At 36.7% G+C, this 14,647-nt stretch overlaps 1 protein-coding gene across 3 annotated transcripts in view; it reads left to right on the forward strand.

The window, feature by feature from the left end:
• Positions 1 to 14,647, forward strand: part of ASH1L (ASH1 like histone lysine methyltransferase) — a 136,602-nt gene that overhangs the window by 42,150 nt on the left and 79,805 nt on the right. For all 3 annotated transcript variants that reach the window (XM_080649290.1, XM_080649292.1, XM_080649291.1), the window contains exons 5-6: positions 8,065 to 8,166; positions 11,780 to 12,521. In XM_080649290.1, the coding sequence (XP_080505416.1) occupies positions 8,065 to 8,166; positions 11,780 to 12,521 (844 nt within the window). The remainder of the gene's footprint in view (positions 1 to 8,064; positions 8,167 to 11,779; positions 12,522 to 14,647) is intronic.

Genomic DNA, 14,647 nt, shown 5'->3' on the forward strand with positions numbered 1-14,647 from the left:
TGATTACTCAACAGAAACTTTGCAGACCAGAAGGTATTTGAAATATTCAAAGTGATGGAAAGCAAGGATCTATAACAAAGATTACTCTACCCTGAAAGGCTGCTATTCAGAATCCAAGGGGAGATGAAGAGCTTCTCAGACAAGAAAAAACTAAAGGAGTTCATCACCAAACTAGTATTACAAGAAAAGTTAAAGGGACTTCTTAAAGAAGATGAAGAAAAAGTATAAATAATAAAATAGCAATAATTACATTAAATATCATTATAATTATGTTAAATAGTAAATGGATTAAATACTCCAATCAAAAGACATAGGGTGCCCAGCCAGAGTGACTCAGTTGATTGAGGATTGATGGTCTTGTGCACCAAAAGGTTACTGGTTCGATTCTGGGTCAGGGCACATAGCTGGGTTGCAGGTTTGATCCCTGGGTGCAGCATGTAAAGAAGGCAACCGATCGATGTTTCTCTCTCACATCAATGTTTCCCCCCTCTTCCTCTCTCTAAGCATGTCCTCAGGTGAGGATTGAAAAATAAAAAAGGATATATAGAGAGTGGCTGAATGGAAAAGCAAACAGACTTATACACTTCCTGTCTACAAGATACTTCAGATCAAAGGACACACACTAAAAGTAAAGGGATGGAACAAGATATTTCATGAAAATGAACAAAAAGGGGGTAGCAATACTTATTACAGACAAAATAGACTCTCTTTCCCCCCCCCCCCCAGATTATAAGAGAAAGTTTATTGAAAGTTAAGAGTAGTAGAAGTGAAATAGTGGAGCTGTATAGGCTCAAAAACAAATTACAGAGGCAGAAGAAGGGTTCTTGGAGCTTAGGAAAGGGAAAGGAAAAACAAAGCAAAGGTAACTCATCAGAGGAGAAGGGAAAGGCATTGGTGAGCGGGAGTGCCCCAAATAGACTTTATTTTTGATACTAGAGGCTCGTTGCATGAAGATTAGTGCAATAGGCCTTCCTTCCCCTGGCTTCCGGCACAGGTTTTCCTCCGGCATCCGGGACCCAGGCCTTCGCTCCAGCTGCAGTGGAGAAGCCAAGTCTCGAGGCTTCTCTGCTCCGGCCACAGCGGAGAAGCCAAGCCTCTTCAGTCTTCAGTTTTCAGTCTTCGCTCTGTGCCTGCATATGCAAATTAACCCGCCATCTTTGTTGGTTTAATTTGCATACTCCTGATTGGCTGGTGGGCATTGTGAAGGTACGGTCAATTTGCATATTTTTCTTTTATTAGTGTAGATACTTTTATTGATTTCAGAGAGGAAGGGAGAGAGAAAGAGAAACGTCAGTGATGAGAGAGCATCATCAATCATCTGCCTCCTGCACGCACCCCCACTGGTGATTGAGCCCACAACCCAGGCATGTGCTCTTGACCACAATCGAACCTGGGACCCTTCAATCCACAGGCCGATGTTCTATCCACTGAGCCAAACCAGCTAGAGCCCCAAAATAGACTTTAAAACAAAGGCTATAATAAGAGACAAAGAAGGACATTTGCATATGTAATAGCCAAGATATGTAAGTAACCTAAGCATCTATTCATAGATGATTGAATAAAGATGTGGTACATACCTATATGCAATGGAATATTAATTGGCCATAAAAAAGAATGAAATCTTACTATTTACAACAACATGGTTGGATTTATGGGTATTATGGTAAGTGAAATAAGTCAAAAAGGCAAATACCATATGATTTATATGTGGAATCAAAAAAACGAACAATACATATACAGAGAACAAATTGATGGTTGTTATTTGATAAGTCAGGGAAGCTGGGGTGAAAGGGTGAAGGAAGTAAGAAGTACAAATTGGTAGTTACAAAATTACAACGGGGTTATATATAAAGTGCAGCACAGACAATATAGTCAATAACCTTGTGTGGTGTCAGTTGGGTACTCTTTATTGGGGGGGTTCACTTTATAAGTGTTAGTTTCAATAAAACAGACAATTGATAAAGTTATGGTGATGTAAATTTGAGGAAAAGTAAATGAAATCAGATTAGTGACATAGAAATGATAGTTCTTATGTAGTCTGGAGCAGGGCATTTAACCCCCTTTTTAATAGATAGGGGCTCAGACTGACTTAATCACTCAAGCAGTTTGGGACTAAGCAAATTAAATCTCATAAAACCTTAAAAAGAATAGCAGGTCTAGTCATTATAAATGATATGTGTGTGGTGGTTAACGTTTTTCTTAAGTTACATAGTCTTTTATACTAGCTGTTATCTACTAACAGTCTAAAATCAGCTTGTTGCAAATGAAATTATACACTTTAAGTGGGCCCAGGTTTCTGGTTTCACCCAATCCTGATAATTAATTCTATTTCATTAAGTATCTGTGTTAGGTAGACATGAAATAGGCCCAGTGAGAAAGAATTTGTGACCTGTAGTGGCAGATTTCATTCCTGATTTTTAACATTTTCAACTTATGGCTGGGTGCATATGTCAGAACCTGTAACCTGATTTCAAAAATGGGGTGAGCACTATCATGTAGTATTTTTGCTTTGACAGATTACAAATTATAGGAAAAAACAGAGGGAAATTATTGTAGGTGATAACTATTTTGTCCTCCAAGAATAAATTGGTGGTAAATTTTTTTGTTCAGAGAAAGTATAAATACTGTAAAAGCATAATGGTTGAAGCAAAGTATACCAATTTTTGTTTTCTTTTTAACTGAAGAATGTAAGCATTGATCAGAATTTTCTGGTTTATAACAATTTCTCTAGCATGGTGTATAAGATACACCCATAAGTGAAGTATGAACACGTGGAGATGAAATCAGAAAATTGATTGTAGTGGTTAGTGCAGTTTGGGGAATTTCCAGAAGAATTTCATTTCAGTGAACTCATTTGGGCCTTATGAGGAAAGCCCAATTAGAAGGAGAAAAACAAAAGCAAAAACACAGAAAAGAAAAAGAAATAAAATAGGAGAAAACAGACTTTTTAGCTTAAAAATCACCAGCATAGGCTTTGACTCATTTTCTCTTCTATTAAGTTTAATTGGTGAGTCAGGTAAAATTTTTGCTTTCAGCAAATGTATTTCCCGAAATTGGAATCAGCTGTTTTTATTGTGGAACCAGTTCTTATCTCTCTCAGCAGTCACCTTATTCAAAAGAAGCTTCCAGGGCTACTTTGAACTATGAAACAAAGCAAAGGATTTGGAACTTGAAACAAAAAACCTTGATCAGACATTTTCAAATAGTTTGGTATTTTGTGTTCATATTCTTTTACTATGGTATCCATTTTTATTATAACAAGTTTTGATTCAGTCAGTGTCTAACAAACATTGCTAATAGCCTTGACTTACAAATTATAAAGGAAAAGGAATTTCTTTCTTAAAATTTGGCAACTATTTTTGTTTTGGTGAAAAATAATGGTTTAAATGTTAGAAATTTGTTTTAAATGTTATTTTACAATCAATTTTTCTTTGAACTGATTATTGCATAGTATCCTTCCAAATCTAGCATACTTACTCTGTTTTACCCAAAGATATTTCTTCCTAGCTTTAGAAACATCAAAGAACCTGTTGCTCATTCAAAGCATTGCTTAGTTACTTGGGTCTTTTAGTGTTGAATTCCCAACATTGCATGACCAAAATTTATGCTATATTAAGTTATGAAAGTTTTAATAATGGATTTAGACTAAAGAAATACATGTTTTATCCAACTGTTGTTGGTTTTATTCACTTGCTGTTGTTTTTTTTTTTGCTAATTTACACTTGCAAATTCTTCGTTTTGTTGTCTAGGATTCTTCAATGAATTAGTTTGAATCTTTTTATTCCAGTGTTTTCTTTGTGATGCCTTCCCCATCCCCACAGATACTATTATCAGTGGAAATTTTCTCTATTTATGCGGATATCTTTGCCCATTTGACTTTATCTTTACACCCAGGCATCTATAAATGTAGTATTCCTTTTTTATCTTAGATTTCAGTGCCTCCTATGTAAAGATCAATCAAGATGTCTTGTGGCAGATAAACTTCAGAACATCTTCTTGGTTTCTACTCATTGTTGTGTAAAATGTGAAGATTTGCAGATGCTTATCCCTTTAAAATCCAGTTATGTTCTTTTTTGTTTTTTTCAACTTTCTGGCATTCTTATCCATGATTTCATCTTACGGTTTTGCTATAAAAGTACCATCTTTCCCCTTTTTGTCTAATTTGACATAGAACCTATCTTAATCTTTAAAAACTCATCGAATAGTAGCCAAATAAAATTCAAAAATCCTACTATCAAAACAACTTCCAGGGCTCACTCACATTTCCAAATTTGTTTTTAATTCTTAATTCCCTTTTTATTATCCCAATTGATTACATTCTCTTTGTTCAATTTCCCTCCTTACTAGTAGTCTGCTTTTTTTTTTTTTTTTTTTTTTTAACATGAGGTCTTTATTTTTCTAACTGGAAAAATTACTTTATTGTAGTAATCAGCTTACATTTATGTTGAAGTTCAATTTTATTTAGTGCATAATCTATATTTTCTGCTTCCTTCATTTATGGGTGTAGATTTCTAAACCTATTTCTGAAGCTGTTGTCTGAGTGATGAGACAGTAGTGTTTCTACCTAATAGTTTTGTGAATTGAGGAGTTCCCATTTATATTCTTTGTTTACTTATAAAGTACTTAATTATTTGGCTTTACACTATATTGAAATGAGAAATGATGGGAGCTCTCTGGTATCTAAAATTAAAATTATATGTGTTCTTTGTGTGTATTATCTGAGGAAGCGTATGATTTTCTTGAACTGGAAACTTCTTACTTCTTGTCCTGTGAGTAGTGGAGAGTCTTCACATATCCCTCCAGGCAGATCTAAAATGACCACGTATGAGACATGAACAAACATTTGTCACATGATGGAGATAGCAACAAAGCAGGAACTCCCCTGAAAAATGAACTATGATTTAGAAGAACCAAAGAGCCAAATAAGAAAAACAGAAAACTACCTTCTCCCCTGGTACAGAGCTGAATAGAAAGCCAGACACCTTCAGGTTGTGACTCATTATTTCTCACATCTGGTTTTACTGATGTAATCTAGGGCATAATCCCAACTCTGGAGAAGCTATGGTGAAGAATCAGTGAATTAGAAGATTCACTTCATAGGAGCTTTTTCCAACCTTGCTGTTACCTACCAGCCTTGGAGGTACCTATATTATTAGTACTTCTTAATTGGAGGTACTTGTTTTACTAGTACTTCTTTATATTTAAGAGAAGTGCTTAGTATTTTAAATTAGTTCCAGTTTCTGATTGGGCATAATGTTAGAGTGCTTTAGTAATCCAATGTTCAAATATATTTATTTGCCTGCGTTTTATAGTTTAAGTTGTAGCAGAGCCAAAAATCTAGCTCACGATGCCTTTCTCCATAGTCCATGTACTTAACTCTATACTACACTCAACTCTGCATTGCATTCTGTTTTAGGTTTTGAAAAAGATATATAGGTCTCTTTTGAAATAGACATGCTTGTTCTCTTTGGGTATTACCTTGCTGTTCCCCAGCCACCCAACTGCATAGTGGCACTTATAAAACAGTATACTTCTGGCAGTTTTGGAGATAATGTTTGCAGATGTCATATGACTAGGCCAGTTTTAACATGCTTTTGAACGTCTTTTTTAGGTTGCTACCTCTTGCACATAAGTTTATATCATCGTTTTCCAGTCTTAAACTTGGTTACATCATTAGTTAATATTATTTTCAGGTATCCTCATTCTCTTACTGCTAAGCAATGTTTTTAAATGAAATAAGAATCTAGATCCGATGATTACCAAGCCCTAGAGATTGGTGTCTCAGGGATACAACTTTATTCCCCTCAAATATGGAATATTGTCAAGAACAGTTCTGCTCTGTTGAACAGGGAATACAGACAGACTTTTAAAAATGAAAATTGAGAACCTTCCTGAATGAAATTTTATTCTAATCTCCTATTAAATCCTAAGAATAGGCTGCTGGCCTCCATTACTTTCAGGAAATGAAAAATGGCTCAGAAGCTAAGTAAGCTAAGCCATCTCTTTCTCAATTGTTTCAGTTTCTCAGGAATTGCTGTACAATGCTGCCAATAACGATCTCCGGGGATCTGACCCCCATTCCACCTCCCACTGCCTCCTCTGCAGCTCCAGATGCCACCAAAAGAAGGAGCTTTGAAGAAAGTGCCTGTACCCTCTTTTACCCTGAGGTGGGTGAGGCCAGGCAGGGTGATTCTCAGGATATCCTGATGATCAAAGGTATAGTTGAAGCCTTCATCAAGAATTTCTTGAAGATGACCAAGGAATTTGGGAAACATTACCAAATAGCCTAAAAACTGAAGATGGAGCTCAAGAATGGATGGCACAAATGCCACCTGAAATGTATTATATGCTGACATACATGACCCAAAATAAGCTCCTTGAGGACAGACTGTTATGCTGTTTTTATATCTATTCCACAACCTCTGCAATGTCTGGCATAGTACCAAGCATGTAAACTATATTCAATAAATGTTAGTTTGTGACTGAGAGGAAAGACTTGATAGAAAGGGCTCTCCAACCCATCTTTCCTTAGCACTTAATCTAAGAAAATAGTGATAAAGAGAGTTCAATGATGTCTCAAACTTCTTGGCCACTGTTGTCTTCTGTCTGGCTGTCTCTCTGAGTAGGAAATATCTGTCCAGTATTAAGTATGAATACTTAAAGTTATGTCTTCACTGATGCCTGGGCTTTTACTTCTTAGGTATTTTATTGTATTTAGCTATTTGATGGAAATCTTATCTGAACCATAGTCTAGGGTTTTTTTTAAATCTTTTTGTATCTATTTTTAAGATTCAATAATAAAAAGTCTTGCTTCTTGATTAGATCTTACCTTAGTCATCACTGTGTTTCAGAAGTAGGCTATACTATCACAACATCAATTTTCCAGAAATCTAACTTGTTAATCTTGAATGCCAATGCATAGTCTTATATCTTACCTGAGCAATGCTAAAAGAGTCTGCTAAAAGAGTATTTACAGTAATGAGATCGAAGATATGTAATATAAACAAAGCTCATGGTTTACTTTTTCTCTTAGAGAAATGGAGATACTAGAAACAGCTGCATTCAGTTCTTCAATTTGTCCTTCTTCTTCATTAAGGAGTTTGTCCTTCTTCATTAAGGATTTAACTCTTATTTAGAGGCAGATCTTAAAAATCTCATCTTCAATTATTTGATTTCTTGTACCTTTTGTGCCTTCAGTTATATGTAAGGCTTTTTATTTGTAACTTTTTCAAGTTAAAAGTGAACATTTCAGAGCGCTACTAGTTTTTTGACAAACATGAAATTGACATTCCTTATGTATTCTCAATAGCTAGCTTTTTAGGTTATAAGGAATCCAATGAGAAACAAGTATATTTTATTCAGGAAAATAATCTTTCCTGAATGACTTATCTCTTGAATAAGAGATGTGTTAAATTATGCTGCATTGACCTGGTGTTTTGGTAAAACTGAGACGTTTTGAAGGGAAATTGAGTTTATCTTCGTGAGCTTTTTTTATGTACAGCTTTAAAGGGGGTTTATTCTATTTCATGGATAAATTAGTTCTAGAATATGCTGCAGCGGGAAAACAGAATATGAAAATTACCTCTAGATGAATATGTGGATTTTAGGTCTAATTTAATTTTCATCTCTGATTCTAGTAAATGAAACAATCAGGTGGCATTGTAAGTTTTGTTTGTCAGTTTATATGGTGAGTTTGAATTAATAATCAGGAACAGATTTGATTAGGATATTGTTAGTGGTTTTAATCAATAAACATCTCAATTATATGTTTCAAAGTAGTAATATATAAAAACTGAATTATTCTGTTCATTCTTCTACTAAAACTAGTTTTCCATCTGTTAATCTAACAGAAGAAATTGTGTATATGAAACCTGTGAAATTCTTTTGGCAGCATCTAGTGTCGTTTGTCCTCTGCTTATTGTCCTGTTACTGTCAGCTCAAAAATCATATTACAGGGAATGACAGTGGCAACAACTAAAATGTTACAGTGCTAACACAGTATGGTTTAACGTTATTTTTATACTTGAATTTTCCTATGATTTCTATCTTTTCCTGTCTCTCCAGGTTCCCAAACAATCTCAGATAAGTCTTCCCAACGACCATCCGAGAGTATGAACTGTAGCCCTACCCGGAAGAGGTCTTCATCTGAAAGTACTTCTTCAACAGGCAAGTGCTGTTTCTTTAACCAGACTTTAAAGATAATTTCTTATCTGTTACTTGTGAATAGACTTAAAATATAATATTGTATATTTATAATAAAAACTATAATTTATATCTACACTAATGAAAGAGCAAGATGCAAATTGACCGTACTTTCTTGATGCCCACCAGCCAGTCAGGAGTGAGTATGCAAATTAACTCAACAAAGATGGTGGGTTAATTTGCATATGCAGGCGCCTAGCGGGCTGGGGGGGGTGGGACGCTTGTGTTGTTGCCATGGCGATGATGCAGGCGTTCTGCACCACCCCAGCCGCTCCGGGCCTCTGGGCAGCATGGGAAGGCGGAAGGGCGGCTCCGGGTCAGAGCAAAGGTGGTGCTGGCAGCCAGGGTAAGGAAGGCCCATTCTTACACAAATCTTCATTCATCGGGCCTCTAGTTGACATATAATATAATACTGTATTTAAAAAAGTTGCTCTGGAGTCAGTAACAATGTACATTGAAACAGTATAATAGTCTTTCCCTTTTACTCCTTGTATCCAGCTAGACATACAGTAATCCTCCCTTATCCTTGGAGAAACTGTTCTAAGAACCCCAGTGGATGCCTAAAATCACAGATAATACTGAATTATGTTTTGTTCATGCCTTCCACCCACACATTTAATCCCTTTTCCATTTTAATTAACTGATTATCACCCCCATGGCCATAACTTTCACAGTTTGAGATGTGACAGCAAAACTGACATGAATTTCTTTTTCCTTCTTTACAATTTTTTAGATAGAAAATTAATTTTTACTGTAAATTTTTACAACCTCAGCATATGATTTTTTTTTTCTTTCCCTATTATGAACTTAACTTTCACCCTTTCATTTAAAGGAAGCACTTTATGGCTTCTTTTTGACATAGCCCAACTGCCAGCATCACTACTCTTGTGATTTGGGGCTGTTATTAAGTAAAATAATAAGGCTAATTGAACACAAGCACTACTACACTGATACAGTAGTGTCCTGTGTTTTCAGATTGATGCTTCTTTTTTTTTTTAATATATATATATATATATATATATATGTGTGTGTGTGTGTGTGTGTGTGTGTATATATATATATATATATTTTTTTTTTTTATTGATTTCGGGGAGGAAGGGAGAGAGGGAGAGGGAGAAATATCAGTGATGAGAGAGAATCATTGATCAGCTGCCTCCTGCATGTCCCACACGGGGGATTGAGTCCACAACCTGGGCATGTGCCCTCACCGGGAATTGAACCATGACCTCCTGGTTTATAGGTTGATGCTCAACCACTGAGCCACGCCAGCCAGGCATCTCATCATTGATGTTTCCATCTCCCTCTTCCTTTCCCTTCCTCTATCTGATATCAAGAAAAACATATATATTTTAAAATATAACATTCACGAATCTCTGAGATATACAAAACAATTTATAAGTTTGTAAGAACAATATTAATATTTATTTCTAACCTTAAAATTAGTAATGTTTATGTATTTATAATTAGTAAGATTTACGTATTTTTTACATTTCTTTATTGATTTCTAAGAGGAAGGGGGAGAGAGATAACATCAATGATGAGAGAAAATTCTTTTAGGAGTTTTATGGGTTTAGGTCTTATACTTATGTGTTTATTCTCTTTTAAGTTTATTCTTATATATAGTGTATGAAACTGGTCTAGTTTCTTTATTTTTTTTACATGTATCTGTCCAATACCATTTATTTTTTTTTTAATATATTTTATTGATTTTTTACAGAGAGGAAGGGAGAGGGATAGAGAGTTAGAAACATCGATGAGAGAGAAACATCGATCAGCTGCCTCCTGCACATCCCCCACTGGGGATATGCCCGCAACCAAGGTACATGCCCTTAACCGGAATCGAACCTGGGATCCTTTAGTCTACAGGCCGACGCTCTATCCACTGAGCCAAACCGGTTAGGGCCAATACCATTTATTGAGGAGACTATCTTTACCCATTGTATAGTCTTGCCTCTTTTGTCATAGATTAATTCACTATAAAGGTGTGGGTTTATAGACTGGGCTCTCTATTCTGTTCCTTCGGCCTATTTGTCTGTATATATGCCAGTCCATGCTGTTTTAATTAATATAGCCTTATAATTATAAAAAGAAATTTTTTCTTTCTCAAGATTGCTTTGGCTAGTCTGGTCTTTTATGGTTCCATATAAATTTTTTAAGTATTTATTGTAGTTCGTGAAAAATGCCTTTGATATTTTAGTAGGGATTGCATTGAATCTAGAATCTTTGGGTAGTATGGAAATTTTAATGATGTTAATTCTTCCCTATCCATGAATTTGTACTTGTATTTTCCATATATTTGTATCTTTTTCAGTTTCTTTCTTCAATGTACAGGACTTTTACCTCCTTTGTTAAATTTATATACAAGTATTTTTTCTTTAATGCAATTGTAAATGATATTGTTTCTTTTCTTTCTTGCTCTTTTAATTTCAGAGAGAGGAAGGGAGAGGGAGAGAGAGATTGTAACATCAATGATGAGAGAGAATCATTGATTGGCTGTCTCCTGCACTCCCCCTGCTGGGGATTGAGCTGCAACCCAGGCATGCGCCCTGACTGGGAATCGAACCCAGGACCTCCTGGATCGTGGGTCAATGCTCAGTCGCCGAGCCACACCAGCTGGTCAGGGATTTTTTTCTTTTTTTGTTTTTCTTTTGTTTGTTTGTTTGTTTGTTTGTTTGTTTTGAGAGAGTAGAAGAGAGGGAGGGAGTGGTGAGAGGGAGAGAGAAAAACATAAATTTGTTGTTCCACTTATGCATTCATTGGTTGATTTTTTTTCATATATTTTTATTGATTTCAGAGAGGAAGGGAGAGGGAGAGAGAGATAGAAACATAAATGATGAGAGAGAATTACCCATCGGCCGCCTCCTGGGTCAGAGCAAAGGTGGTGCCGGGATCAAGCCCACAACTGGGCATGTGCCCCCAACCGGAATCGAACCCGGGACCCCTCAGTACCCAGACTGACGCTCTATTCACTGAGCCAAACCATCCAGGGCCATTGGTTGATTCTTGTATGTGCCTGCCCTGGAATCTGAATCACAACTTGGTGTATCAGGATGATACTCACCAGCTGAGCTACCCAGCCAGACCTGTACAGATTTTTTAAATTATAACTTTAAAGCTTTACTTAAGAACAGAGTTTTACTTCTATTCCTTTGCACTTAAGACATTGTCAGAAAAGGCATTAAAATAGCAATATTATCTATATTTAAAGTTTAGGTCTTTATCCAAGATCCAAGATTGCTTTAACTGACAAGTCCTTTAATTAGACCTTCATTTTTGAAGAAATTAACTCATTTCTTTCTGCTCTTCATCTCAGAGAATGAGAATTGTTGTTTTTTTAATCCACATATTATTAAGGAAATGTGGGTCAATTTTGAATTTATTATGGTTACTGAAATGTACCCTATTCATGAAAGTATGCTGTCAACTTGCCTATGAAAGACAAATGCATATGGTATTATGATGTTTAATCTTGCTGTGAAAAATGGAGCAGTATTTCTTACCTTTTGTCCTATGTAAAAAGTTATTTAAATAACTAGCTATGTCAGTTTTTATCTGTGTGATTTGTCATCTTATTTAGTGAATGGAATTCCCTCTCGAAGTCCAAGATTGGTTTCTTCTGGGGATGATTCTGTGGATAGTCTGTTGCAGCGGATGGTACAACATGAGGACCAAGAGCCCCTGGAGAAAAATATTGATGCTGAGGTTGCATCTGCCTCTGTGCCACCTTCCTGTAGTCCAGGCCATAGCCACAGCAAGGAGCGAACCATGGGAAAACCAGACGGCCTTCTAGTGCCTGCAGTCCCCGGTGACTCTTGCAGTAATAGCATCTCACTCCTTTCTGAAAAGTTGCCAAGCAGCTGTTCCCCTCATCATATTAAGAGAAGTATAGTGGAAGCTATGCAGCGCCAAGCTCGGAAAATGTGCAATTATGATAAAATCTTGGCCACCAAGAAAAACCTGGACCATGTCAATAAAATTTTAAAAGCCAAAAAACTTCAAAGACAAGCCAGGACAGGAAATAACTTTGTGAAACGCAGACCAGGTCGACCTCGGAAATGTCCCCTCCAGGCTGTGGTATCAATGCAAGCATTCCAGGCTACCCAGTTTGTCAGCCCAGAATTGAATGAAGATGAGGAAGGAACAGCACTACACCTTGGTCCTGATACGGTTACAGATGTCATTGAAGCTGTTGTTCAGAGTATAAATCTGAATTCAGAACATAAGAAGGGATTGAAGAGGAAAAGTTGGCTTTTGGAAGAACAGGCCAAGAAAAAGCAGAGGCCATTCCTAGAACAAGAAGAACAAGAGAATACTAAATGGTAATTCTTTGCTTATTAACATTTTTATTTGAGTAGAGGAAACTAGCTTTTGTACAAATGTAACGTACCTATGCAGATGCATAAATCAGTTAATCGTAAAACCTTTTATTATATACTAGAGGTTCAGTGCACAAAATTCTTGCACTGGTAGGGTCCCTAGCGGCTATTGGCCAGGGCCTCCCTCCCTTCCCCAGGCCAGCCCTGCCCCCTGGTCGAACTCCCAGACAACTCCTTGTCCAGGGGACAATTTGCACACTACGCTTTTATTATATAGGAAGACCTGTTCTTCTCTGTTCTATTTTAAAGTGTTCTTGTTTATGGCTATCCAGAATTATAAATGATTAAAAAGCAAAGGGGATGTAATAATCGTAATTCAAGCCCCTCACTTTACAGATGAGGAAATCAAGGCCTAGAGAGATTATATATTTTATCCAGTATATAGCTATGTAAGTGGAATCATTTTTTAAAAAATATATATTTTATTGATTTTTTACAGAGAGGGAGGGAGAAGGATAGAGAGTTAGAAACATTGATGAGAGAGAAACATCGATCAGCTGCCTCCTGCACACCCCCTACTGGGGATGTGCCCGCAACCAAGGTACATGCCCTTGACTGGAATCGAACCTGGGACCTTTCAGTCTGCAGGCCGACGCTCTATCCACTGAGCCAAACTAGTCAGGGCAAGTGGAATCATTTTTACTATCACACTATTTTACCTTTACTGTGGTCTAAATTTTCCATCCTATCATCTAATACATTTTCCTGCATGTTAGATTTATTTTCTTCATAGTTTCCTGTTTATATTTTTACTTTTCCTTAAAGGTGTAGAGTAGAAAATTAAAAACGACCCCAAAACCCCCAAACCATTTAATCCTTTTGTTATATCCAACTATTTATTTCCCTGAAGGTTTGATTTTTAAAAAAATATGTTTTTATTGAGAGAGACTCATTGATCAGGTGTCTCCTGCATACCCCACACCGGGGATTGAGCCTGCAACCTAGACATGCCTGCAACTCAGGCATGTGCCCTGACCGGGAATTGAACCGTGAGGTTCATAGGCTGACACTCAAACATTGAGCCACACTGGCAGGGTGGTTTATTCAATATATATATATTTTTAAAATATATTTTATTGGTATTTTACAGAGAGGAAAGGAGAGGGATAGAAAGCTAGAAACATCGATGAGAGAGAAACATCGATCAGCTGCCTCCTGCACACCTCCCACTGGGGATGTGCCCACAACCAAGGTACATGCCCTTGACCATAATCGAACCCGGGACCCTTCAGTCCGCAGGCCGACGCTCTATCCACTGAGCCAAACTGGTTTCGGCATTATTCAATATTTTTAAATTAGTCAGTACAATACAATATTCACCATTTGTAAATGGCTTTAGCTTTACTAAATACGTCATGCTCAAGCCCTAGCTGATTTGGCTCAGTGGATGTTGACCTATGGACTGAAGGGTCCCAAATTGGATTCCAGTCAAGGGCACATGCCCGGGTTGTGGACTCAATCCCCAGTAGGGGGTGTGCAGGAGCCAGCCAGTCAATGCTTCGCCCTCATCATTGATGTTTTTATCTCTCTCTCTGGTTTCCTCTCTGAAATCAATAAAATATACATATATATTTTTTAAATATTTAAAAAATAATAAAATAAATAAATACGTCATGCTCAGTCTCACAACCCTGTTCACAGTTACAGAAATAAAAATTAAAAATGCTAGACACAAAATAAAGAAAAAAAAATTAAATAAATAAAAATGCCAGACTTGCCCTAACCAGTTTTGCTCAGTGGATAGAGCATCAGCCTGTGGACTGAAGGGTCCCAGGTTCGATTCTGGTCAAGGCCATGTACCTCGGTTGTGGGCACATCCCCAGTGGGGGGTGTGCAGGAGGCAGCTGATCGATGTTTCTCTCTCATCAATGTTTCTAACTCTCTGTCCCTCTCCCTTCCTTTCTGTAAAAAATCAATAAAATACATTTTTAAAAAAATGCTAGACTTTATAAGTCTTTTAACATATATTGTCAAATTACTCTTGAAAGCCACACCTGTTTATACTTTGACTAACATTACATAGTAATAGTTGTATACTGTTTACCCTTATCTACCCTGAAAATTACCAA

This window comes from Plecotus auritus, assembly GCF_963455305.1.
Source record: "Plecotus auritus genome assembly, chromosome: 12".
In the NCBI taxonomy this organism is placed as follows: Eukaryota; Metazoa; Chordata; class Mammalia; order Chiroptera; family Vespertilionidae; genus Plecotus; species Plecotus auritus.